Below are 26,349 nucleotides of genomic sequence, written 5' to 3'. Positions count from 1 at the left end.
GTGTGAGAGTTTATTTCCTTACCTGCTTATGGATAGACATATAGGTTGTTTCCCAATTAGAACAGTATTTTTTTTTTTACAAAAAGTCATATTGAGCTATATAATTCCCATACCATACATTTATCTTTTTTAAGTGTACAATTTAGCGGTTTTTAGTAACTCACAAAGTTGTACACCAACCCCACTATCTAATTACGAACATTTTCATCACCCCCTAAAGAAACCCAGTACCCGGCCAGGCACAGTGGCTCACGTCTGTAATCCCAGTACTTTGGGAGGCTGAGATGTGCCGATCACGAAGTCAGGAGATCGAGACCATCCTGGCTAACACGGTGAAACCCTGTCTCTACTAAAAATACAAAAAATTAGCCGGGCGTGGTGGCGGGCGCCTGTAGTCCCAGCTACTCGGGAGGCTGAGGCAGGAGAATGGCGTGAATCTGGGAGACGGAACTTGCAGTGAGCCGAGATCGCACCACTGCACTCCAGCCTGGGCAACACAGTGAGACTGTCTCAAAAAAAAAAAAAAGAAACCCAGTACCCATTAGCAGTCATCTCATTTCCCCTTCTCCTCAGTCTCTGCGAACACTCATCTACATTCTCTCTCGGTGCATTTGCCTATTTTTAACATTTTGTTTTAACAGAATTATATGACAAAATGTGATCTTTTGTGTTTGGCTTCTTTCCCTTAGCGTATCAGTTTCAAGGTTCATCCGTGTTGCAGCATGTATCCGTACTTTGTTCTTTTTTCTTTGGCCAAATAACGTTCCATTGAATGGATATACCACATTTTGCATATCTGTTCTTCAGCAGGCGGACATTTGAGTTATTTCCTCCTTTTGGCCATTATGAATAATGCTGCTGTGAACATCTGTGTGCAAGTTTTTGTGTGAGGACATGTTTCCAATTCTCTTCTGTGTATACTAGGAGTGGGACTACCGGGTCATTAGGCAACTCTTTGTTTAACTTTTGAGGATCTACCAAACTGTTTTTCGAAGTGGCTGTGCCCTTCTACATTGCCATAGATGTGAGTTTTTAGAACAAGAACAAGGAAGAATATGTTCATGGGCCAAATGGATGTGTTTATTCTTGAGACATCTCAGCCATATTTGGAGCAAGCTGAAAAACAACTCAGCACTGTTCAGCAGAACTTTCTGTGATGATGAAAACGTTTTAAATCTGTGCTGTCCAATATGGTAGCCACTAGCCACGTGTAGCTGTTTAACACTTGCAAGGCGACTCCTGTGGCCGAAGAACTGCATTTTTAATTTTAATTAATTTAAATATGATTGTACTCATGTGTCCAGTGGCTACGGTATCGGATAGCTCAGTACTTATTCTCTCCTGTATGTAAAGACCAACAGAACCCAAAAGGTCACCATAAAGATACCGGAGAAGTGATCCACCTTCTAGTATGCACCTTGCAACTCCAAGTTAGCTCTTGTCACAGACATCACAGAGAAGAAATTCAGAGAAGAAATTAAACCAGAATTGAGAAGGAATTAAACCAGAATTGTACCACACTGAAATTCAGGTAACTCCCAACTTTTGCAGAATTATGCTTGGAAAGTTGGCATTTCATGTATCTCCTTTTAGCTTACCAGTTTAAAGAACTATCTTTATATTATTTTGCTTCTTTGTACAAGAGCAATTCATGCTCACTACAGAGAAGCATGAAAAGAAAATAAAAACTACCACAGATAATTGCTGCTAAAATCTTGGGGGTGTGTGTGTATGTTTAACTGTGTGTATATGCATGTGTGTGTGTATGTGTATGTATGTGTGTGTGTATATATATATACTGTTAAAGAAAACGTTATTTAATGATCCTTCTTAAAGCACAGTAAAGAAGACTTTATTTAGAACCATTGAGATAGGTATAGGAACTACTGCAATGGGCTTTGCAGTGGGGGAGACAGACTGGGCTCAGCTGTGAATACAGAATAAGCAAGTGGGAATTTATGGCCAAGGAAAAGGGTTGGGGGCAGTGGATGGAAAATTACTAAGAGAAAACATCAGGAGTAAGGGTGATTCTGGCTAATCCGAACTAACAGGGTTCTTGCTGAAGGCAGACCGGGGTAATCACATGTCAATTGGGGGGATGCTGGAGGATAAGAGGCCTGATCAGATATTAAGAGTGATTAGATATTCAGGTTGATTAGATATTTATGTGGGTGGTTCTTTCTGAACTGACTCACCATGGTTCTTCCCAAAACTGGGTTTTACAAAGAAGTGCACAGATAAGTCTAGAAGAAGATTCAGGAGCTGGACTAAAGTTTGATCAAGCAAAGTCTTTGTCAGTACACACAGAATTCAACTATATTTCGGCTTTGGTAGAAGAGCGGAAGTGACATTGGAATCAATCTTGTTCCTTCCTCACAGTTCCTCTTTACAGTTCTGATCAGATTTCATTCACTTACTGAGTTCTCCCTATGCCAGGCCCATGCTGGGTGAGACCCAGTCTCCTGGGAGAGATGGACATCAAAAAGCCCAGTGTGACAAGGCTCTGATGGGCATGGAGTGAGGACAGAGAAAGCACAGGAGAGAGAGTAGCCACTGCCTGAGGAATCGTGGAAGACAGCAAAGGAGATGTTACATTTGAGCTGGAGGAATTCACTGTGCAGAGGAGAGAAGGAAGGGTGTTACAGGCAGAGGGAATTGCACTGGCAAAGGCTTGGGGCATGACAGAGCCACGTGTGTTCTGGGAAGGGAGACTGCTCCTGTGTGGCTGGAGGAGCAGTAGCAGGGGCCACGTGTGATTGCCTGCCTTACTGTCTTTTAATTCTCTTATCACCCCAGTGAGGTAAGTAAAATGTCATCCCTGTCTTACAGGCAGAAAAAATGGGAGCTGAGAGAAGTTAAGTAACTTGCCTGAGGTTGCACAGCTAGTAAGGGACAGGGCCGAGATTCTGATCTGTTTGAGCACAAAACCCTATCTTGGGAGATGGGGTAGGTTAGATTCCATTTGTGAAGAGTCTTTTCTGTCACACTCAGAAGTTCAGAAGTCACCCTGGGGTAATTCAGCAGGGTACCAGCTTGAGCGGATCTGTGCTCTAGGAAGATCTTTGTGGCAGCAAAGCCAAGACAGTTTGTAAGCAGGTCAGCAATTCACCTTGGGCTGAACTATCCTCAGTGCATTGCACGCGCGCGCGCACACACACACACACTCTCTCTCTCTCTCTCTCTCTCTCTCTCTCTCTGTCCTTCAAAGAAAGGAGCCTCTGAGAATCCAGCACTCTTTGTTTCCCTCTTCCTTCTCAAATGAAAACCAGCAGCTCTGAGTTCTATGTTTATTCCAGATCACAGTGGAAGAAGATTAGAGGGGCTGGGGACACTGCCCCTTGCTGAGGGACCTTGGATTAATCGCTTCTCACATGACTTCAGTTTTCTTATCTGTAAAATGAAATTCTTGGCGTTTCCACCTTTACATGTCCTTTCCGTCTTTACAATTGTCTGATTCCTAAGAGTGGTGGGACCTATTAAGGGATTTCGCTCTGGCCGCATACTATGATTTTTGGAGAGCTAAGCTAGTTCTGGACTGGCTGCCCCCAAATTTAGATAGAGTCTCTTAGCATTTCCTGCATAAGGCCAGAGACTGGATTTTCTAGGTATTGCTGAGGACTTAAGGTCTTCTTTGGTTTTCAGGCTAGGCCAACGGCCGCAAATAACCTAATTAGGACCTCGCAAGCAACTTGCCCAGTGAAAGCTAATTTAATTAGGGTCTTATTAGTTGTTATAACTACTTTTTTAATGAAGCTTTATTACATTCAACTACGCAAATCCTAAGCAATTGTTTTAAATGCTGGCAAATGACCCATTAGTCTTTGATTTCACTTCTATTTTTGCATTGTTCACATCTATCCTGAGATTCAGATGCCTGTAGTTCATTTTTCCTCTTTGAAGCCAGGTGCAGCCTTGAAGGCATATTTTCTGTTCTAGTCTCATTACCCATTCTCTGGGATTCCCCATCCACTTACGCTAGTGATATGATATTGGAGTGATATGTGGGGTGGAGAAAGGCTGGGAAATCTCTTCCCAGTGGTCTTCCATATTCCCTAACGTTTCCATCGTTAATCACCCCATGGTTGGAAGACTTTGAGGATAAGGGCCCCTGGTTGAAATGCAGATGTCATTTTGGAGACAAATGCAGAAAACCATTATTATGAATTAACACCTGAGGATTAGCTCATCATATTAGCTAACTGGTCAATACAAGAGACTTCAACAGAATGGATTCTGGATGGAGTAGTTTTGATAGTTGCTGGTGTGTAGAGGAGGATGAAAGAAAACCGAGAATTAATTCGTTTCTACTGTGCAACAGTCACTGGGCTAGGTACATTCACATATATTATCTCATTTAATTCTTTTAACAACCTTGATATAAATGTATTATTATCACTGATAATAAGAGAAGAAGAGAAGAGTCAGCTTCATGTCACACAGCTAGTAAGAGGAAAAGCCTAGGAGAGCACTGAAGTGTGGGCAGCTTTGGCCTCCAGTGGGACAGTGTCATGACCCTGGGGGTTAACAACTTCAGAGGATTGCCTGAGGCCAGTTGAGCCCCAGGACCAGTGACTGAGGGTCACTAAAGACAAACTTGACAGGGCTCACAACTTGGCCTGAGCAGTGCTGATCTCTTTGTGTTCTGTTTCTTTTCATCCTCAATGGGCAGTGTGATGTCACAGTATGATGTCATCATTAAGAGACTAGGATCTGGGCTAGGCATGGTGGCTCACACCTGTAATCCCAGCACTTTGGGAGGCTGAGGAGGGAGGATCATGAAGTCAGGAGTTCGAGATCAGCTTAGCCAGCATGGTGAAACCCTGTCTCTACTAAAATACAAAAAATTAGCCGGGCACGTGGCGTACGCCTGTAGTCCCAGGTACTCAGGAGGCTGAGGCAGGAGAATTGCTTGAACCTGGCAGGCAGAGGTTGCAGTGAACCGAGATCACATCATTGCACTCCAGCCTGAGTGACATGGCGAGACTCCCAAGACTCCATCTCAAAAAAAAAAAAAAAAAAAAAAAAAAAGAGGCTAGGATCTGGCAGGAGGCACACTGAGATTCACATCCTGGTTCCAGCCTTTTTGTGCAGGTATGACCCTGGGCCAATTGTTTAAACTCCCTAAGCTGTGGTTTTCTCATCTGGAAAGGAGAAAATAGCAATTTCCTTATAATCTTCTGGAAGTTATAGAATATGTGCCAAGCATCTGACACCAGGCAAGTGCCAGTGAGCCAAGCTTCCTCCACATCTGAGCTGGTGTTGGAGTGCTTTGTAGCTACAGTGGGAAAACAGGAAGTACACACAGAGGGAACGTGGAGACTGTTCTTATTAGGCCGGGGGTTCTTAAACTTAAGTGTGCATCAATAGTACCCAGAGGGCTTGGGAAAACCCAGACTGCTTGGGGTGCACCTCCAGTTTCTGATTCAGTTGTTCTGGGATGGGGTCTAGGATTTGTCATCTATAACAAGTTTCTGGGTGATGTCAATGCTGCTGGGCTGAGGACCCCACTTGAAGACCCACTGGATAAGGCCACTCACAGTGTATGCTCTTTGACAACACAGTCAGCAGCTCCAGGACAGAGTGTTCCAAGTCCACCTGAGCCTGGGGTGAGTCAGAGAAGCAGAGATCTGGCTGTTTTCCTCTTTCCCATTTTCTACCCTGCCTCTGTGGCTTCTTGAGTCCTTGAGAGCCAGTCCTTGTGAACAGGGGCCAAAAATATTCTCTTAATTTTGATTATTTACTTATTTATAGCCACGCCAGTTCCTGGGCCTGCTTAGGTTGAAGGGAATTTTTTTTTTTTTTTTTTTTTTGGTGGTTTGAGTAAACTAATTTTGTGGCTAAAAGCACTGATACAATTTGTTTTTCACTGAGCGCAAAGAGAAGTTAGGCTCCAAGTAACAACTTCCAATTAATCTGTCAGTCTGAAAGTTTACATTTTTAATAGGCTTATCATTTTGATTTAACAAATGGTATAGACATTGTCAGGCATGCAGAAAAAATAGTGCTTGCTGTCCACCATCCTTTTCATCAAGAAGGTGCAACTCACTGGATACCAGTGAGATAATTTATGTAAAATTGTTTAACACGATGTCTTTCAAAGGACAAATTATAATAATTTATGTTATTGTGTTTACTGAACAAATGTTTGTTGAGCCCTTATAAAGTGACAGCATGCTTGATGTCAGATTTTCTCCACTTCAACAGCGATTGACATCTTGGGCGAGGTAATTCTTTGTTGTGGGAGCTGTCCTTTGCATTGTAGGATGTTTAGCAGCATACCTGGCCTCTCCCAGTTAATGCCAGTAGCACCCCCAGTGTGACAATAAAAAATGTCTCCTGACATTGCTAAACGTCCCCTGGGGAAAAATTGCTCTTGGTTGAGAACTACTGGTTTACATGAATAATCTTATATTGCATCTTTGCAACACCCAACAAAATTAGCTGTTATTTGTTTTATTTTAGAGATGAGAGAAAAGAGGATCAGAGAGTTGAGCAATTTGCTGAAGGCCACACAGGTAGTCAAGAAGCAGGAGTGGAGTTTGAACCCAGGACTGACAATCCAGAGCCTCAGTCTCGACCACTATTCTTGCTTCTTAAGAGTACACATGTAAGAATGTATAGAAGAGGCTAGGTACGGTGGCTCACACCTGTAATTCCAGCACTTCTGGAGGCTGAGGCGAATGGATCACTTGAGATCAGGAGTTCGAGACCAGCTGGCCAACATGGCAAAACCCTGTCTCTACTAAAAATACAAAACTTAGCTAGGTGTGGTGGTGCATGCCTGTAATCCCAGCTACTAGGGAGGCTGAGGCCTGAGAATCGCTTGAACCCAGGAGGTGAAGGTTGCAGTGATCTGAGATTGCGCCATGGTTCTCCAGTCTGGGTGACAGAGCAAGACCCCATCTCAAAAGAAAAAAAAAATTGTATAGAAGAAAGTCCACCCAATCACAGACATTGTGGTAATTGCCTTTGGGAAGCAGAGAGGTTAATGAGATGAGGGGTGGGGAGCCTTTTAGATATATTTGTAACATTTTTATTTCTTAAAAGAAGATGTATAGCAAATTCAGCAACATGTTAAATTTGGATGGAGGACTCATGGGTGTCCCAAATTACTTCCTGTACTTTTTGGAATGACCGAAATATCATAAATCTAAATATTGTAACAATTTGAAAAAGAGAGAAACATGACCATAAATGTTAGGCAAAGTCATCTGATTTTTTTTGACCATGTGATCATCATACCTGGCACTCTAAAAAAACTTTAGTTTTTACTCTTCTGCCCTTTTTTAACAGAGGATTTTCCCAACTATTCAGTGAGGAGGAACCTGTCTCATTTTTGTTTCCTCAAAACACATAGCCCATTCATAGAATTTGTCATGATCATAATATTAACAGGTACTTAAATATCTCCTCTGAAGTGGATGCCATATTAGAGGCTTCATGTACATTAATAGTTGACGTTTATGAAATATTTACTAGTGTTTGGCACCTAGCTGAGTCCCTTTCATCCATTTCTCATCTATTCTTCACTACAGTTCTTTGAGGTTGATGATTTTGGTCTCGTTTTACAGATAAGTTAACTGGGGCTTAGCAATCTGAGCAGCAGAGCCAGACAGATATGTCAGATTTCAAAGTTCCTGTTCTTTTTTAGTTTTATTTATTTATTTATTTTTGAGATGGAGTCTCACTCTGTCTCCCAGACTGGAGTGCAGTGGTGCAATCTCGGCTTACTGCAACCTCCACCTCCTGGGTTCAGGTGATGGATTCTCCTGCCTCAGCCTCCTGAGTGGCTGGGATTACAGGTGCCTGCCACCACATCCGGCTAATTTTTGTATTTTTAGTAGAGACATGGTTTCACTGTGTTGGCCAGGCTGGTCTCAAACTCCTGACCTCAAGTGTTCTGCCTGCCTCGGACTCCCAAAGTGTTTGCTAGGAGTATAGGAGTGAGCCACCGCCTGGCCTTCAAGTCCCTATTCTTTCTAGTACAGCAACTGAAGCAGGAGTCATTAAGAGCTAGCAAAGGTGTCTCAGAGAAGAGAAGGTGCCATCCTTCTTCCTCAAGATGAGGGGGTGGGATGACGGTGACAGAGGCAGGTGACAGGAAGCGCTTTCCTGGTCAGATTCTGGGAATCACTTGGTGAGCCCAGGCCTCTGGCTTAGTGGCATTCCCAACACTGTGGCAAGTGGGTCAAAGTTCACCCAGCCCCTGCCTTGTCCTAGTTGCTGGTTCCAACACCTCTGGATTTAGTAGAGTTTAAAGATAACCCAGCTTCTCCCTCTAGATCAGCAGTTCAAGGGTAGGATTAAATTATGCCTCTGACTGACCAGGGTCCATTGGTTCCCTCTCAAAAGGCCTCCTTCCCTGGCAGAATCTGCTCAAGCGGCCAGCTCTTTGCTTCTTGAGTGGTGCTCAATTGAATTTTCAATTCGTGAGTCTGGCGTCTTCCAGGGCCAATCCGAATTTTGCAACTAAAATGTGGTGCATTTGCATGCCCTGATCTAAATATAGGCTGTCTACTGCATTCCCTCGATCCACACAGGCCCCCACGGTGGGGAGGGGGTGAGCTTAGATGCCTAGAGGAATCCTTCTTTATTAACTCATCCTTTGAGTGCCTCCAACTGGATTGTTTTCCCGGGGATGGCAACAGCGTTTTATTTTATTTTGTTATGGTTTTAAATTGTGATGTCAGTCCTGGAGCCTCGAACCACTGATGTGGACCGTGGTGGGCCTGGCAGCCCACCACATGTGAAAGATCAAATCTGTGTATACGTCCTGGCTGACTGCTTTTTTTTCTTAACTCCTGGATAAAATACACACATTCCGAGGCTGTTGTCTCCTCTGGCTCCTTTGAGGGATGGGTGTTGCATCCCAAGAGGGCAGCTAGCTAGCCCTGAACTCTGGGAAACTGACACCAAATTAGCTGGAAGGATTTGAAGCTTTCAAGACATCTTATCACCTCAGGAGGAAGTCACGTAGATGCCTGAAACTTCTTGTGCCTCAGGCAGTGAGAAGCTATCAGCATAAAAACTGGCTTCTTCATCAATGTTGAAACATACTTTGTGGATGTGCAAATTGCTACACCCTTTCCAGAGAGAAATTTGACAATATACATCTGAGGCCTTTCCCCGGAGTCTGCCTTTTGATTTAACCATTCAAAGTGAGCTTTATCCCAACAAAATCCTAAAGGGCAAGTGCCCTAAAGATATTAAGGAAAAGAATGTGTGCATCAGAATATTTCTCACAGCTAAAAACTGAAAACAAATTGCACATCAAGAGGGAATGGAGAACATATCTGGAAGAATATATAAGAAACTGGGGGGCCGGGCGCGGTGGCTCAAGCCTGTAATCCCAGCACTTTGGGAGGCCGAGACGGGCGGATCACGAGGTCAGGAGATCGAGACCATCTTGGCTAACACGGTGAAACGCCGTCTACTAAAAAATACAAAAAACTAGTCAGGCGAGGTTGCGGGCGCCTGTAGTCCCAGCTACTCGGGAGGCTGAGGCAGGAGAATGGCGTAAACCCGGGAGGCGGAGCTTGCAGTGAGCTGAGATCCGGCCACTGCACTCCAGCCTGGGTGACAAAGCAAGAATCCGTCAAAAAAAAAAAAAAAAAAAAAAAAAAAAGAAACTGGTAGTAGTAGTTGCCTCCATGGAGGGGAATTGGATGACTGGGGCCAAGGAAGTGAGAGAGACAGACTTTTCACTCCACATTTGTACCTTGTAAAGTGATACCTTGTGTGTGTCTTATCTATTGGTGTAAACGGCTTGTTTACATAACTGGATTGGTTAAATACATTATGATACCTTCTATTATGGAATTCAGTGCAGCATTAAAAAGATGGGAAAGGCTGAGCGTAGTGACTCATGCTTGTAATCCTAGCACTTTGGGAGGCTGAGGCAGGATGATCGCTTGAAGCCAGGAGTTTGAGACCAGCCTGGGCAACATAGGGAGACCCCATCTCAACAGAAGAATTTACAAATTAGCTGGGTGTGGTGGTGCACACCTGTGGTCCCTGCTACTTGGGAGGATGAAGTAGGGGGATATCACGTGGGTTCAAGAGTTCAAGACTGCAATGAGCTATGGTTGTGCCACTGCACTCTAGCCTGGGTAACAGAGTGATACTCTGTCTATAAAAACAAAAAAGAAAAGAAAAAAGGGAAAAACAAAAAAAATGAAAAGACTCAGATTCATCGATATGATAAGAAGTCAGGCAGGATGACTTGCTGATTAGTGAAAAAAGCGCTGGGTGATCCAATTTGTGTGAATACACATAACAACACACAGAGAAAATTCTGCAAAGTTGCATAGGCAAATATTAAACATGGTTATATCAATGGCGCTATGGTCTGAATGTTTGTCTCTCCCAAAATTAGTATGTTGAAACTTAATCCCCGTGCAGTGGTGTTGGTAAGTGGGTCCTGTGGAAGGCAAGTAGGTCACCAGGGCAGAACTCTGATGAATGGGGTCAGTGTACTTATAAAAGAGGCATTCGAGAGCCTGTTTGCCCCTTCTGCCATGTGAGGACATGTAGAAGTCACCATCTATGAGGGGCAGGTCCTCACCAGACACTGAATGTGCCTGCTCCTTGATCTTGGACTTCCCAGCCTCCAGAACTGTGAGCAATAAATTCTGTCGTTTATTATAAATTACCCAGTCTAAGGTATTTTGTTACAGCAGCCTGAATGGACTAAGGCAGGTGATATGATTATGGATGATTTTTCTTTTCTTTTTTATATTTTGCTGTTACGTATAAATTAGTTTTTGCTACCAAGAAAGAGAAAATTGTTCTCATTTTGAAAAGAATAAAAAATCAACAACTTGACAGCATGAATTTGAATTGCGGGAAGAGCAGGGCTGTAACCAACAGAGGAAAGGGCTGAAGTCATTTCTTTCTGTTTTTTTTTTTTTTTAGATGGGGTCTTACACTGTTGCCCAGGCTTGAGTGCAGTGGTGTGGTTATGGCTCATTGTACCCTTGACCTCCTGGGCTCAAGAGATCTTCCCCACTCAGCCTCCCTAGTAGCTGGGACTACAGGCCCATGCTACCACATGACGCTAATTTTTATTTTTTATGTGTAGGGATGGGAGTCTTCCTGTGTTGCCCAGGTTGGTCTCGAATTCCTGGTATGATCTTCCCGCTTCAGCCTCTCAAAGTGCTGGGATTACAGGCATGAGTCACTGCTCCCAGCATGGGCCAAAGCAATTTCTAAGTGTTCCAGATCTGGTAATCACAGAGCAGGAGATATATACATATATATAGACATATCTATCTATCTATCTATCTATCTATCTATCTATCTATCTATCTATCTATCTCATATACATGTTAAATTAGATTGAAAATGACTAAGAACAACAATCTTTTTTTTTTAACCATTGATAGTTTTTCTTCTAAAATTTTAAAAATGTTTAGTAGTCCCCACTGTAATTCTATTGAAACCCAATTTGTATTCTATCACATTTTCTTAATTTGATGTTCTTAATCACAAATAGAGTATTTGCTTATTGCAACATGTGAAATAATACAGAGGTTATGAAAAAGCTAATAACCTACTCCTCCTCACTCCATCCTACCCCTTGAGGTAACTAAACTAATAAATAGCTTTTAAAAATTGGGTTAGACATTACTCTGTAACTTGCTTTTTTAACTTAGATATCATGAGCAACCCTCCTAACTAATAGATTAGTAGATGTAGATCTAACCTATTTGTTTTGTTTGTTTGTTTGTTTGTTTGTTTTTGAGACGGAGCCTCACTCTGTCACCCAGGTTGGAGTGCAGTGGCGTGATCTCAGCTCACTGCAACTTCTGCCTCCCGGATTCAAGCAATTCTCTGGCTAATTTTTATATTTTTAGTAGAGAAGGTGTTTTGCCATGTTGGCCAGGCTTGTCTCGAACTCCTGACCTCAGGTGATCCATCTGCCTCAGTCTCCCAAAGTGCTGGGATTACAGGCGTGAGCCACTGTGCCCGGCCTAACCTATTTGTTTTAACACCACTGTGCATTTTACTATATTTAAAATTTTTTATTACACATAATCAAGTTAAACCTAAAATACCAAATCTTCCTTGCCCCAGCCACTACATTTCTAGGAATTTATCCTGAATATGTAGGCACAGACATATATACAAGAGTATTCATTCAACATTGTTTGTAGTAAAAGACCAAAAATAACCTAAATGTCAATCAACTGGGAAATTAATAAGTAAAATAGGACACTTCGTATAATGGATTATTATGCAGCCATGAAAACCAGCAGTAACTCTATGCATTCTGACATAGAACTATGTCTAAGATATGCCGTGCTGTTGAGTGAAAAATGAAACTTTCACAGAAGTGTTTCTAAAATGACACCATGAATCAAAATAAACAGAGTGAAAACACACATATTCTACATGCAAAAACACTCAAACATACACATACACATATGGATATGTATGCTTACAAATAAATAGACTGTTTTGGAAAGCATACACAATCTGGTAACAATGTTTACTTCAGGGGAAAAAATACTAGACTGTTGGGTGTGAATGTGGGGTAGGTAAGAGCAGAAGAATTTTTTCGTTTTTTTTTCTGATTCAAATAAGAATCTATGCATCATTAAAAAATAAACTAGTTGATTTTTAAAAATTGCTACAAGTAATCATGCAAAATAGTTACAAGGCATGATGGCACGGTCCAAGTTCCCTGTGGTCCTAAGTCTAAAAACAGGCATTCTTTATAAAACATTGTACAGAAAAAAAGTATAGAAAATCTCATATCCTGGAGTACATTTTTGTAATGTCCCAAGGCAGGGTTCTTATTCTGGAGTTAGAGGGTCCATGAACTCGGGTGAGGAAAAAACCCTCTTTAAAAAAAAAATACAAAAAACAAAAAACCCCAAACTAACCTTTGGCGGAAAGTTTGCATTTCCTTTGATAGGAATGTAGGCAAGCAGCCACACTAGAGTTAGCAGGATTTGTCACCATTAGAAATCAGGTTTGTGATAGCACATTACATTTGTTGCAGATAATCTTGAAATATTTCCACTTGTCAGTACTTCAAAATTATAGTAGTTATTTATTTGACTTGCTGCTAGATCTTGTTTAATATGTTAAAGGACATTTTTTACTCTATAATAAATTTGTTTTTTCAACATTATAACTGTATTTCAATATAATTGGTTTTCTTTGAAATCCTGTGTCTTTTATCTGATGTGTCGACTGTAAGAAGGGGCTTCATCAGATTGCCAAAGGGGTCCGCAAAACAATGAAGCCAAGGAACCTTGGTGTAAAGGTAAATGCCAAAGGGCTGGGGACAAGGAATCACAAATGGGCACTGTGGGAAGTGTCCCTAGAAGCTGGGAGAAGGGATCCTACCGCTTCCTCTTGATGCCGGGGGCCGATTAATGGCCTGAATATATGAATCAGAGATGTAATTTTTTGTTGCTGTTCCAGTTGGTGGATCCTCCTCCTCCCCAACCAGCTGCCTCCCTGGATCTCCGCCCGGCCGGTGCTGGTGGTGTGAGCCCTGGGGCTGATGCCTGCAAATGACAGTGAGCCCGGCTTGCCCTTGGTCCCATTTTAACCTCCTTTTGGGGCACGGCCAGGGTGCTAAGCTCAGCCTCTAAGCAATGCATGTTAGCCTGGCAGGAAACTCTGTCTTGAAGAACTTCAAAAAGTGTGCAAAACTAAGCCCCAAATTCATCCAAGCAGGAGATAGAAAGCTTAGGAGGGAGCAAGACACTGTGGGCAGACACCCTTGGAAAAAGTTAAATGGAGCTCTAGGAGGAATGGGCCACTTGCATGTGCTAGAACATTCTGTTTCTGAACATTTTGAACTGAACTGCTCATTGGTGCAACTTTTATAGCACAATTGCTGCTCTCGCACCAGAGAGGGGCACTTGAGTGTTCAAAGGGTGGTCAGATGAGCTGCAGGTGGGTGTGCCCAGGAGTGTGCTGTTGATAGAGTCCTAAGAGCAGAGCCTGCCAGTGTGGACAGATTCTACTGTATCCTGAGCTGACTCACGTGCTGTCATGCCAGGAGGGGTGATGATGGCTGGGGTGAAGATGGCCCTCCGCCTGCACTGATTCCAGCCTCACAAGTCCTTAAAACACAGCTCACTTTCCTTTTCCTCCCCCAAATCTTATTTCAGCCCACTCTTCTTTCTGTCTCCTCTGCATTCTGGAGGCACCCATCATTCAGATGGCACCACTTAGCTTGTGCTGAAATTGATCCATTCCTTCATTTAATCATTTATTCCCTAAGTATTTAGTGCTGGCCAGCCATAGATTCAAATCCCAGCACAGCCACTCACTTGTATCATCAGGGCAAGTAAAATAAATGAACACTTTTTAAAAAAAATTTCAGACCCACATTTACAAAACTCCTGCTTCCCACAAAATACACACATGGTAAGTCACATTTTTCCTTCTTAAATGGATGATGACTTTGCTCTCTCATCATGAATCTTTCTCTGGACTGTTGAGGCTGTTCGTGCCAGTTTCTCTTTCCTCTCCATCTCAGGCTCTGGCATGAAACTGGGGTACTATTGGATGTCCACACTGTAAACACCCTTATTCCAAGTTTTAAAACAGGGAGACATTTTTATTGTTCAAATTGAGACACTTTTGAAAATAAGAAAGGGTTATTATGATAATTATAATTATGCTTTGATAATAGGCATAAAAGGAGACCATCTCAGTGAAATGGGACATATGGTCACCCCATTAGAGAACAGTGATATATTACCCAACAGAAAGACCCAGTGTGTCTTCAGAGCATTCACAAAGCTGGGGCGCCGGTATTTTTGGTGAAATAATCTGATATTAAAGAAATCAAAGTTACCTGCATGGAAAGAATCAGAATATTGTTGGCCTTCCTTACATTTATTTTAGGGCTCTATGCATATGTGTGTGTTTGTGTGTGTGTTTGTGTGTGTGTGTGTGTACATGTTTTAATTTATAATTTTATTATTCCCTTTTCAATACTGTAGGCCTTTAGAGGTCTCTATCTGGCTCTGCTATAAAGTCACTGGAATAGTTTTCTCTTTTTCTGCTTCTGCAGGGATCAACTCTGACCATATCCCTCTCAGAGGTGAGAGGCAAGTGACCAGGGCTAGTAGGGTAAGGGAATGTGTGAGGGCCAATTGGCAATGGGACAATCTCCCCCAGAGGCAGGTGGAATGGCAGTCTTTTAATAAAGAATGAAGAGGCCGTCCATTTTCAAGATCTACCTTGTGTCCATACGGGTCTTCACCTAGCCAATCCCTCTTCACTGGCTTCATGACCAGGTCCAGATTGGCGTTTTGGTTTTAGAATATGAGTCTATGACAGTCTGTTTGTAATGAACTTGTGGTAGTTTCAAGGAATGAGATAAGCCACTTAACCCCTCTAAGCCCATTTCCTTATTTGTTTACCTATGAATTTAATTTTTTTTGAGATGGAGTTTTGCTTTGTCTGCCAGGCTGGAGTGTAGTGGTGCAATCTTGGCTCACTGTAACCTCTGCCTCCCAGGTTCAAGTGATTCTCCTCCCTCAGCCTCCTGAGTAGCTGGGATTACAGGTGCCGCTACCATGCCCGGGGATAATTTTTTGTATTTTAATAGAGACAGGGGTTTCCCTGTGTGTTGGCAACAGTCTCGAACTCCCGACCTCAGGTGATCCATCCACCTTGGACTCCCAAAGTGCTGGGATTACAGGTTTGAGTCACCACGGCCGGCCCCATTTCCTTATTTATAAAATGGGCAAAGCGTGAATACCTATCTGATGGGCCGTGGGAGGTTCAAGTACTAGAAGAAGTCTGGTACACACTGTGTGAATCCTATTGGTCATTGCTAATTTTTTGGTGAGACAGGTCTCACTCTGTCCTGAGTTGGAGTGCGGTCTGTGATCTCTGCTTACTGCAAGCTGTGCCCCCTGGAGTTCCGCCATTCTCCTGCCTCAGCCTCCCGGTAGCTGGGACTATAAGTAGCCCACCACCAGCCCAGCTAATTTTTGTATATTTTAGTAGGGGTGGGGTTTCACCTTGTTAGCCAGGATGGTCTCGATCTCCTGACCCCATGATCCACCCACCTCGGCCTCCCAAAGTGCTGGGATTACAAGCATGAGCCACCGCGCCCGGCCGGTCATTGCTATTTTTATGGAGTTTACTATGTACACATCCCTGGGCATGAAGGACAAGAAGACAATTTGAACTTGGACCCTGCAAAGGTCTGCAGCCTGGCAGTGCTGCAAAAGTTGTGCACATCAGCCTTTATCCCCAGAGAGAAATGTGGCAAGCACCACAAACCAGGGATAAAGGGAGTGATTACTGATGAGGAAAAGGGTGGGATCCAGGAAGACTTCGCGAGAAAGGTGTAAACAGAACCACGTTTACAGACGAGCAGGAATTGGATATTCAGAGGGTATGAGAAACACACTGGTGGGAGAGGGAACAGATGCACAGAAAAAAGAAAATGCAAAGTGTATTTGGGAAGTGGCAAATAATTTTACTTCAACTGAGTGCACTCTTAATTATTCTTCTGGGCTCTGTACTATTCATTCATTCATTCATTCAGCTTGTGTGAACACCCGTGTTAGGCAGAGATTTAGTCACTGCTTAGAAGATGTTCACAGTAGGTAGAGGAGAAAGAGCAGTCAGGAGGTTGCTGGAGAGAGCCCTGAGAAGAGTAGCCTTAGGGCTTCCCTCTTCATGGGACCCTATGCGGCCTCAGCAGGGGCCCTGCAATGCCCCCGCCATGGCCACACAGTTTTCAGAAGTAAGGTGTATTAATGAAATTGGTTATTCCCCTTATTTAAATATTATTCCCATTTCTCCTTATGTAGGTGGTAAATATAGGGGCCATGGACATTTTTGGGAACCAGGTAAGAGCCGAGTTAAGATTGACTTTGTTTGGGTTCTGTTGAATATATGTATGTGGTTTACAGTCTTTTCTTTCTGTGTAGCTAGGTCACCACTAGCCACAGTAACTGCAAAGTGAAAAAACAGCTTCTAGAAATACTCTCTTGCCCACGATGCCAACTCACCTGATCTTGTGGCATCAAGAGGCAGGACCAGAGGCAGATTCATGATGGAAGAGTGTCCCCATGGTGCTGGCACCACACATAGGTGGGTGAGTGGTGGTGAATCCAGGTCTGAAATGTATGCAGCCAGAAACTAAACTGTAAAAAAGTGCTCTAAATTTTATGTGTTTCTCCAAATTTGATAAAAATCTGAAAAATGTATGTGATATTACCCATAAGTTGTGAAGCTGAAAAAAGTCTTCTAAAGCATCAATAATACAAGAGAAATTTTGACTTATCTTGCTAGAGGAACGACCCAATTATTTTTATCTTCTTTACGGTCTCACCAGGATACGGTGCCTCTTGGTTGCTGAATGACGGGCAGCCACATGCTTTTTCTTTCCTCCTTCTCAGAATAAACTCTGGCTTCCCCAGTTTCCTTCCTGCACTTCCTTAAATCAGGCTCAGAGCCCCACTTCTAGGAGAGCTCCAAAGATGAACCCATCTGACTGCCTGCATTAGTGTCCATGTTCTGTCACTGATCAGCTGGGTAACCTGAGGAAAATCACTCAATCTCTCTGAGCTTCTGTTTCCTCATCTGTAAAATGGGGACAATACCAGCGCCCACTTCACAATCCTGTGGACAGGTATGAATAAGGGAATATAGAGAAAGAACCCCTATCCAGCATGGAGAGCACAGTAAGCCTGGCATTCAATGAGACCTAATAAATAGTAGCTATTAGTATTACTATTATCAAATGTGGTTAGGAAGCACAGTGACTGCAGAAACATTCTGCAGATATGGCAGGAAGCAATTTCCCACTGCTGCCCGGCAGACATCAGTTATTTTTACTAGCCACGCACACACTCAGGTAAAGGCATTTCCTACATAACATATCTTAATAGGCTCATCCATGATGGCACTGCAGCTACACACGCACCTGCTGGCATTTCTGTGAGCTGTTTTGCTCCAGCAGGGGTGGGTGCCTCTATGACGGGCCCCACCATCCTGTCGGACCTGGCAGGCATAGCTCTGCACACATCATTCTTCCCCTCCTGGCCCCTCTGCCTCAGACAGCCGAATCTCACAGCAAAGCTGAGGCTAACTCATTCACCCAGCCCTCCTTCCTTCTCTCTTGCCCTCACTTCTTTCCTTCCTCCCGTTTTCCTCACAAATATTTGTTGTGTCTAGCCGCCATGGTGTCTTCTATGATTCCAAGACTTTAGGAGACTCAGTAAAGTTTGAAAAAAATTTCTGAAAGGGACTGACATAGGGTACTAACTTTTAATTTTGCCAAGTAAGATATCAACACACACACACATACACACACACATGCACACACATACACACACACACAAACGCACACTGTTGCCACTAATTACCATCGTTCCGTCAAAGAAGTGCTATTTCAGTGTCCCCAAATAGAAAAGACACAGTCTCTAGAAGAAAAAGACAATCGTGTATATGACATACATTTATTTTTTAAAGGAACACAGCATTTTCCTAACTTTTTTTCTGATTCGTCATAAGCCAGTAAAATCTCTGGGTGCCAGATCTCAGATAAATGGTGGAGAAGAAGTTTACTGACAACAGGAATAATATAATGAATGTTTATTGAGTGCCAAATGTGGTATTTGATAGACTCTACCGTTTACTAACTGTGTGATCTTGGGCAAAGTACTGAACCTCTCTGAACTCTAGTTCCCTCACCTGTAAAGACAGGGATGACGATGCTTGCTCTGCAAAGCCTTCCAGGGGTTTCTAGGCACAGGGAGGACTTGTGTGGTGCTGGCTGCATAACAGTCGCCAGGGAAACTTGTTAAAACTAAGATTCTTGGCGCTACAAGGAGAGAATCTGATGCAAGAGATCTACAATGGGGCCCAAGGACCTACGCCTTTAAAAACAGCCCCTCCTCCAGATGTTTCTGATGAACAGCTGGGTTTGGGTTGCTCACAGCCCCTGACTTTTGAGTTGGACTTGTCTACTCGACTTACGTGTGTGGCAGATTGTTCCTAGCATGGTGTGTTCAGAGGAAAATCTTGGGAGGTATCTTGTTTGCTGTGTTCAGCCTCCCCCCTCCCACTCTGTTCCCCTTCTCAACAAATGGTACCTCCATCTACTTAGAAACCCCAGGGTTATTCTGAACACATTTCGTCTCTCACGGACTCTCCTATGCTGTCACCAACCCATCCCCAGGTCCTTGAAGCTGTCTGCTTCTCCACCTCCACTGCCCAGCCTGGTCTAGGTCATCATCATCTCTCACTGCCACTGCAAAGCCTCCTACCTGTCTCGTCTGAAGTGTATGCTCCACACAGTGGCTGCAGTCACTTTTAAAAGATGTGATTCAGACAGTGTCTTTCATCTGCTTCAAACCCTGCTGTAGTGGCCAACGCACTTAAGATAAAAATCTAAAGTCCTTAATGTGGCCTAAAAGCCCCTGCATGGCCCGGCCTCTGCCCACGCCTCTGGCCCTGACACGCACCTGCCTCCCTTCTGATTCTCTGGGCTCTGTTAGTTCTCCACTCTCTCTGGCCTCAGGACTTTCAAGTGTGCCCCTCCTCTTGCCCACACCTTTCTTCCTCTATCAGCTGCCTTCACTGAATTAGCTTCTCCACACTGTTGAGGGTTCTACTTAAATGTCACTGCCTCAGGGACCTGTGATGTACTAACCCCTGTTTTAGAATTCTAGCAGCATCACACTCCTTTTCTTCAAGTCACTTGTTGCAATTTATGTTCACGTTTGTTTGTGCATGTGTGTTTTTCAATATATCTGTGTTCCCCACTGGAGCCAAATTCTATGAAATATTAACTATTTTGCTCACCATTATATCGTCAGTGTAATGCCTGGACATGGTACCCACTGAATAGATACATATTTATTCGGTGAATGGATGAATGAGTAAAGATGTGAACCCACATCACCAGAAGGGCAAGGTCTCTCCCACTTTTTCTTTCTGGTTGGGGTGACTGACAAAATGTCCAATCCTGAGAGACCCTTGTCTTACACAGTACAGGAGAACATCGAGCCGTGAGCTAGAACATGGATGACCCACCTGATATGTCACGGGTTGGTTATTTTTTCAGGAGTGAGCAGGCAGTGGAAGAAAGGCAGCTTTTGCAACAGAAGCATCGTTACTAGTTCTTGACAGTGTGGTTCTGGGTTTCCTGGAGAACATGTGCTACGAAAAAAGGTTGCTAAAAGACAGCAAAAGGGCAAGGCATTTCCTTGGTGTGGTGGAACAGGTATGGGTCTGTTCTGACAGTCCTGGATTCAACTTTTGGCTCTATGACTTATTTGATGTGTGACCTCGGACAGGAAGTTTTACCTCTCTGAGCTTCAGTATATTCATCCATAAAAAAGGAGCAGTTACTTTTGCCTGTTGGGGTAGCTGTGAGGATTAATGAGATAATGTCTGTAGGAGGCCTAGCAGAATGTCTGGTACATAGTGTGTATCCAATACTGAATACAATCTCACCAGGCTGTAAGCCTCCTTCAATCAGGGGCCATGTTTGCTTTTGGCTTGATAACCCAGTATCTGGTGCAGTGCCTGGCATGTAGTAGATGCTTTAGGAAGTCCTTATTAGTGATTTAATACATGGTCAAATGGGTTTTACTTTAGCAGGATTTTCCTCTTCCAGGATGGAGTCCCATGTGTAAAAACTTCCCCCTTGCCAAGTACTCAAACCAATTGATTTCCTTGTGGGCAACTCAAATCCCTGTGTTTTGAAGTCTCAGAGCTGGAAGATGAATGTGTGTTTGTGGGGGTGGCTCTGTCTTGAGTCATCTCTGAGACCCTTATGCTTGCAGAAGGTGGAAATTTGTCAGCCCCCATTTGAATGAAAGGGCTGGAGGATCAGATCAATGGAGAAAGGGATTCCTATTTTGTTCCAATACTATAGAGAACACAACTGTTTCTTTGAAATTGACCTTCATTTATTTGGAGGGGAAAGCAGTTAGTTCAATAATGGCTTCCTGGTGCCTTCCAGCATTTTAAAAGACAGAAGAAAGATTTGGAGCAAGGCAAGGTTCCAGTGTTTTCTAAACAACTCACTAAGCCCAGCTACTGGTTGGCTGCCGAGCACTTCCTGCTACCAGCCCTGCATCCCCCAACTTCCCCTACTGCTGCAGTGCACATCCTCAATAGCTCAGTCACTTCTTGAGACCCTGACCAGGCCTTCCCCAGGTGGGCTGGAAGTTAGTCTTCATTCTAATGCTGGGCAGCTGAAGATTCTCTGACATCTTGCAAATGGCTCATGGAGTAAGAAATACTACTATATTCTATTTCAATTATTTCCTGTCCCTCCCTGGCCTGTTTCCAGGGGCCAAATAAAGAGGTCCTTGTTTGGTGGAGTCCATCCCTGCTCCTGAGTAAGTGAGCACTGGTCCCTGGTCCAACTTGGTCTGAGGCCACAGGGAAAGGGTGGGGAGGACATGGGGGAGGGTGTCCCAGGTGGGGAGAGGGCAGGAGGAGACAAGAGGCCCTGCTCTGCAGGCAGCCCAACCCTGCTCCCAGAAATAAAAATAAGAGATGAAGAAAAACAAATGAGGCCCCTGAACAGGATCCTGTAGGGGGCACAGCTATTTTCCCTCCTTCCCAGGCGAAATCCCAACCCTTCTCTCCCATGGAGAAAACAAACACAGCTATGGAAATCTTGTGCCATCCTGGCACCTGAAAGTCTATCACCAATTGGAAGTTGCTCCTACCTGCACTTCTCCCTTGGCCAAACACAGTCCTCTCCCACATCTGCCTCCTCCCCTTATGAGTGAAAAGGTTTTCATGGAAAATTTAGAATTTGGAACCTTCTTCAGATTCCAAAGAAGTTATTGTTCTATATCATGCTACTTTTGCTTGGGTGTTATTTCAACTCAGAGGAAGTAGAAACCTACATCTCTATTTTGCTGGAATGCTCTTCCTGAATCATTAAGAAACAGTAATTAAGTACCCTCTCTGTTTGAAGCTCTTGAGTACTTTTTGAAGCCCATCCCAAACCCAAGTCCTAGAGTCCACATTCCCCACCTTATCCGTTCGGTTTTCAGGGAAGAAAGATGTTGATGGGGTTGGCTCAGGGACAAATCATTGGAAGATCTCTGGGAGATCATCGCATGATAGTCAGAAAGTTTTCATTGCCAGAAGAGAAACAAGATAGCATCAGGGTGGCAAGAACCTCTCACTTCCTATTGTGTGGAAGCTCAGGACCTGAGATGCTAGGGGGACAAGGTCTCAGAAAGGCACAGACAGAAAGGAGAGAGACGATGGGGGTAATATGAGTGAGGAGCAACTGAGGGTGGGCTTGATGACTTGAAGAGCAACACCCAGAGAGAAGCCACATCATCTCACACTACGATGTGGCTGGGAAAGGTCTGAGATTGGCAGCATTTAAAACCCTGGCTTCCAGGGTGCTGGGGCCTGAAGGAAACAGAGACATTTTCTGGCCAGTGATTCTCAAAACCTGGTCTGTGGACTACCTCTTCAGAATCATCTGGTGGGCTGATTACACCTTCAGATTCCTGGGATCCTTCTGACTTACTGAATCCTGTTCACTGGGGGTTCGGCCCAGGCAGCTACCATTGTTTATTAAGTTTCACAGGTGATTCTAATAGTTATCAAAGTTTGAGATCCCTTAAGCTGATTCAATCCCCTCTTCTCCAGATATGAGACCTGAAGCCCAGAGAAGCAAAGCAACAAGCCTAGGGCCATAGAGCTAATTGATGGCAAAGCTCAAATGGGAACTCTGTTGCTCCTCATCACTGGAGCTGTGTTCTTCCCATTTCAATATGCTGGAAGCCTCCTTACCTGTTTGGAGCTATTTCCCCTGCCCCTAAAAGCCAAAGTCTGCACCTTTGATCCATTCCTGCATCCTGCTGAGGCCTTCTCCTTCCTGAGCATGCTCTGGTCACAGCCTCTGCAGACTGGAGAGCAGGGGCAAAGGAAGAAAGGAGAAAGACTCAGTTCTCTTCCAAGACTTTAGTAACAGGTGTGAGATTGGCAAATGAGTAGAGAAAGAGAAAAGACACAGTTATACTGAAGGGGAGATTGGGGTTTGGTTTGTACTGCTCATAGCTAACTTACATTGAGCATCTGCTATATACAAGATACTGTGCTAAGTCCTTCCTATACATTAGTGCAAACTCCATGGAGCAAATATTAATTAGCCCCATTTTGTAGATGAAGAAACTGAGGCTCATACGGGAGTAGTCATTTGGCCAAGGTCATATGGCTAATGGGAGGCCAAATCACCTCCATCAGCTCCATGTACAACCATGATCTTTGTAATGGCCCAATGCCGTGTGAACTGTCATCCATTGTAAACCCAACAAGCCTGTGAAACAACCCTGAGACCTTGGGAAAGAAAAGCAAGCTTCCCTGCAATGGTATGTGATCACGCCTGGGGAGTAGAACTTTTTCAAACGCTTTCCACTTAACACTAACCACTGAAAATATTTCTGAAAGGCGTTAGCCTGCAGGCCTCCTTTAGAAAAGATGACATGGAGAAAAGGTTAGACGGCTTTTGAAAATCTTTTTCTTTTTTTCTTTCTTTTTAAATGGAAACGTGATATCCGTTTGCTTCCTTTCCATTTGCCTTTTTCTCTTGAAAGCATTGTGTCTTCAGAATTTATAGCTGCTTGAGGGATTTGGTTATATTTGGGTCTGACCTGAGACTCCGGTGTGATTGTAGGCATATGTGATCCGTGGCATGTAGCAGCTGTTACCACTCCTGATATCATGGCACATGACTGTGTCATGATAACCTCCCTCTCTTCATTTTCTGTAGTGTCCCCCAGGGATAGGAGAAGGAATCAAAGCAGATCAGTGCCTCAGAGGAAGGACAAGAGTTTCCCAGGCCATGTGGACAGCATGTGACAGATGCCCCCTTTTAGGGTTTACCTGCTAACCAGACCTTGACTTCTTCCTTAGAAAACATCAGGTAACCTTTTGAACAATTCAGTTAGTGGGACCACCAAACAAAAAGAAGATGAACACGTTTTCATAAGAGGGGGAGGACGCACTGAATTCCATCTTACCAGGATTTGGTGTCTGTCAGCTAAGGTGAGGGGCAACTATAAATTGATTCTGGGCATTCCATAAATCACCAGAGTTAGAAATATTTTTGGGTAAAAACTAAAAATGTGTGACCCTCTAGTCATCTTCTCTTTCATATCTCAAGCTTTCAATAACTTAAAGTCTGCTTGGGGCTGTGTGGCTGTAAAATGCTCGTATTAACTGATAATGAACGTAGTATATATGGGTGATAGCTGTCAGTGAAGAGGGGAGGGAGAGAATGCAGCCTCTGCAAAGCTCTTGAGAAGCGTGGCTTCTGCACTAGCCCTGGAAATGCTGAATGAATGCTGCCTTTCTGTGTACGAGCTGCCTCCCTGCTTCCCAAATGCCGCATCTGCAGTAACTACAAACTATTTTGTATGCTGCATTAGTGACGCTGCCTTAGCCGACACATCATTACTACTGAAATAACGCCGAAGTGATATTCAAGTCCAGTGTCCTTTTTAATTATTAAACCGAGGCTGTTGAGTGAGTCATTCCCCATACCAGATTTTCCTTCTGTGGTTCTATTTCTAGAAGCTAGTACCTTAGCGTGTTCTACTAACACCTGAGTTGGTTTTTAGCCAGCTCCCCAGTCTGCAAAGCCTTTGCAGAACAAACAATATTATTCAATCTCCAAACACGCACAGACTGCATAAGAAACAAAACCCACAAAAAACTTTAGAGTAAGCTCATCAGTAAACCCAAGGTCCAAAAATGCCCAGTTCCCCTCCTGCTAGTCCCCAACTTACCAAGCGGTAGAGCGATGAAGAAGGGTAGCCAGCACAAGATGAACATACCGACCACAATGCCCAACGTCTTAGCTGCTTTCTTTTCCCTGGAGAACTTAAAAAGTTTGACAGCTATGGAACTCCTGGGGTTGTGGCCCTTGGCCTTGGTACTGCTGAGGGCGTCCTCGTGAAAGTTCTTGGAGTGGATCCTCAGGGTCAGCTCCTTGGAGTTGGACATCTCCTTCATGACTCCTGCCTCTAGGTTCTTGGTGGTTCTCTTGGCCACTATATAGACACGGCAGTACATGACTAGAATGACCGCCAGAGGGATGTAGAAGGAGCCCAGGGAGGAGAAGAGGGCATAGAAGGGTTCTTCGGTGACCCCACACTCCTTATCATCGTTGGGTGCGGGCTCCTTCCACCCAAGGAGAGGCCCGATGGAGATGACTGTGGACAAGACCCAGACACTGAGCAGCGCCAAGATGGCCTTCCTCCGGGTGACCAGCGTGGGGTACTGCAGAGAGTAGCGCACCCCGATGTAGCGATCGATGGAGATGGCACACAGGCTCAGAATGGACGCTGTGCAGCACAGGACATCCACGGCTGCCCAGATGTCACAGAAGATCCGCCCCAGCACCCAGTAGCCGAGCACCTCTAGGGCCGCTGAGAAGGGCAGGACGGTGAAGCTCAACAGAAGGTCGGCCATGGCCAGGTTGACGATGAAGTAGTTGGTGGGCGTCCGCAGGTGCCGGTTGCAGGCCACAGACAAGATGACTAGGATGTTGCCCACGATGGCGAAGAGGATGAAGGCGCCCAGCACCAGGCCCACAGAGATGGCCCTGGTGATGTCCAGCTGGGGCAGTGTGGAGTTGCTCGAGGTCTGGTTGGGGCCAGTGAAGTTGGCATTTTTCAACTCTCCCCAGTGGGCAGGTGCTGATGTGTTGTGGCCGGTGTCCAGATCGGGATTCATCTTAGAGTTCGCCCTCCATAGCCAGGGGGATGATTAGGCTCGGAAGGGCTGCGGCGAAGGCTCCTCAGCTGCCCTGAAACTTTGCTTCCCCCGTGGTCTTCTTCCCAGAGGCGCCCTTCTGGCGTGGAGTCATCTCCCCCGGGCAGCCCAGCCCGGCAGCACGTCTCCTGCCTGCACCGAGCCGCGCGCTCGCCTGTCAGAGGGAGGAGGAGGAGAGAGAGGGTACGAGGCGGCAGCTCCAAGTTTAATGGTCCACGTCAGGCGCGCCGGGCCGGGCTCGCGGGGGAGCGGCGGGGAGGAGGGGGCGGCAGGGCCGGGGGCGCCCGGCGGTGCCCGGCTTGCGCGGGTCTGCGGACCGTGGCGCGTCCTCCGCCCAGCGAGCGCCGAGGAGGGTCTGCTTTCAATGAGCCGCCTCTGGGCTGACTGCACGGCGGTGACATCAGGCGGGGGAGCCCGGCGCCCTGACTCCGTGCGGCACTAGGGGGCAATGCGGGTCCAGCCAAGGCGCCCGCAGCCCCGACGCCGCCACCCGGGCAAGCCGGGAGGCCAGCCGCGTCCCCCGCCGCTCCCAGGGCGCGCCCCCTGCGGGGGGCTGGGGGGGAGGCAGGGGCCGGGAGGGCGGGACCT

The 26,349-nt window shown here is 44.9% G+C and overlaps 1 protein-coding gene and 1 long non-coding RNA gene across 2 annotated transcripts in view; one reads left to right on the top strand and one right to left on the bottom strand.

Moving 5' to 3' along the window:
- ADRA1B (adrenoceptor alpha 1B) overlaps positions 1 to 26,147 on the bottom strand; it is a 56,476-nt gene extending 30,329 nt beyond the window's left edge. Inside the window, exon 1 of the mRNA XM_003900455.5 lies at positions 24,774 to 26,147. Within this exon, the coding sequence (XP_003900504.1) occupies positions 24,774 to 25,722 (949 nt within the window). The 5' untranslated portion in view covers positions 25,723 to 26,147. The remainder of the gene's footprint in view (positions 1 to 24,773) is intronic.
- On the top strand, positions 4,385 to 5,850 carry LOC103885542. Its single transcript, XR_001903908.3, has 2 exons — positions 4,385 to 5,091; positions 5,449 to 5,850. It is a non-coding gene; the product is annotated as an uncharacterized LOC103885542 (long non-coding RNA).
- Positions 26,148 to 26,349: the final 202 nt, after the last annotated feature.

The sequence above is a fragment of the Papio anubis genome, chromosome 5 (genome assembly GCF_008728515.1).
Source record: "Papio anubis isolate 15944 chromosome 5, Panubis1.0, whole genome shotgun sequence".
NCBI lineage: Eukaryota > Metazoa > Chordata > Mammalia > Primates > Cercopithecidae > Papio > Papio anubis.
This window is presented reverse-complemented; position numbering and strand designations above follow the sequence as displayed.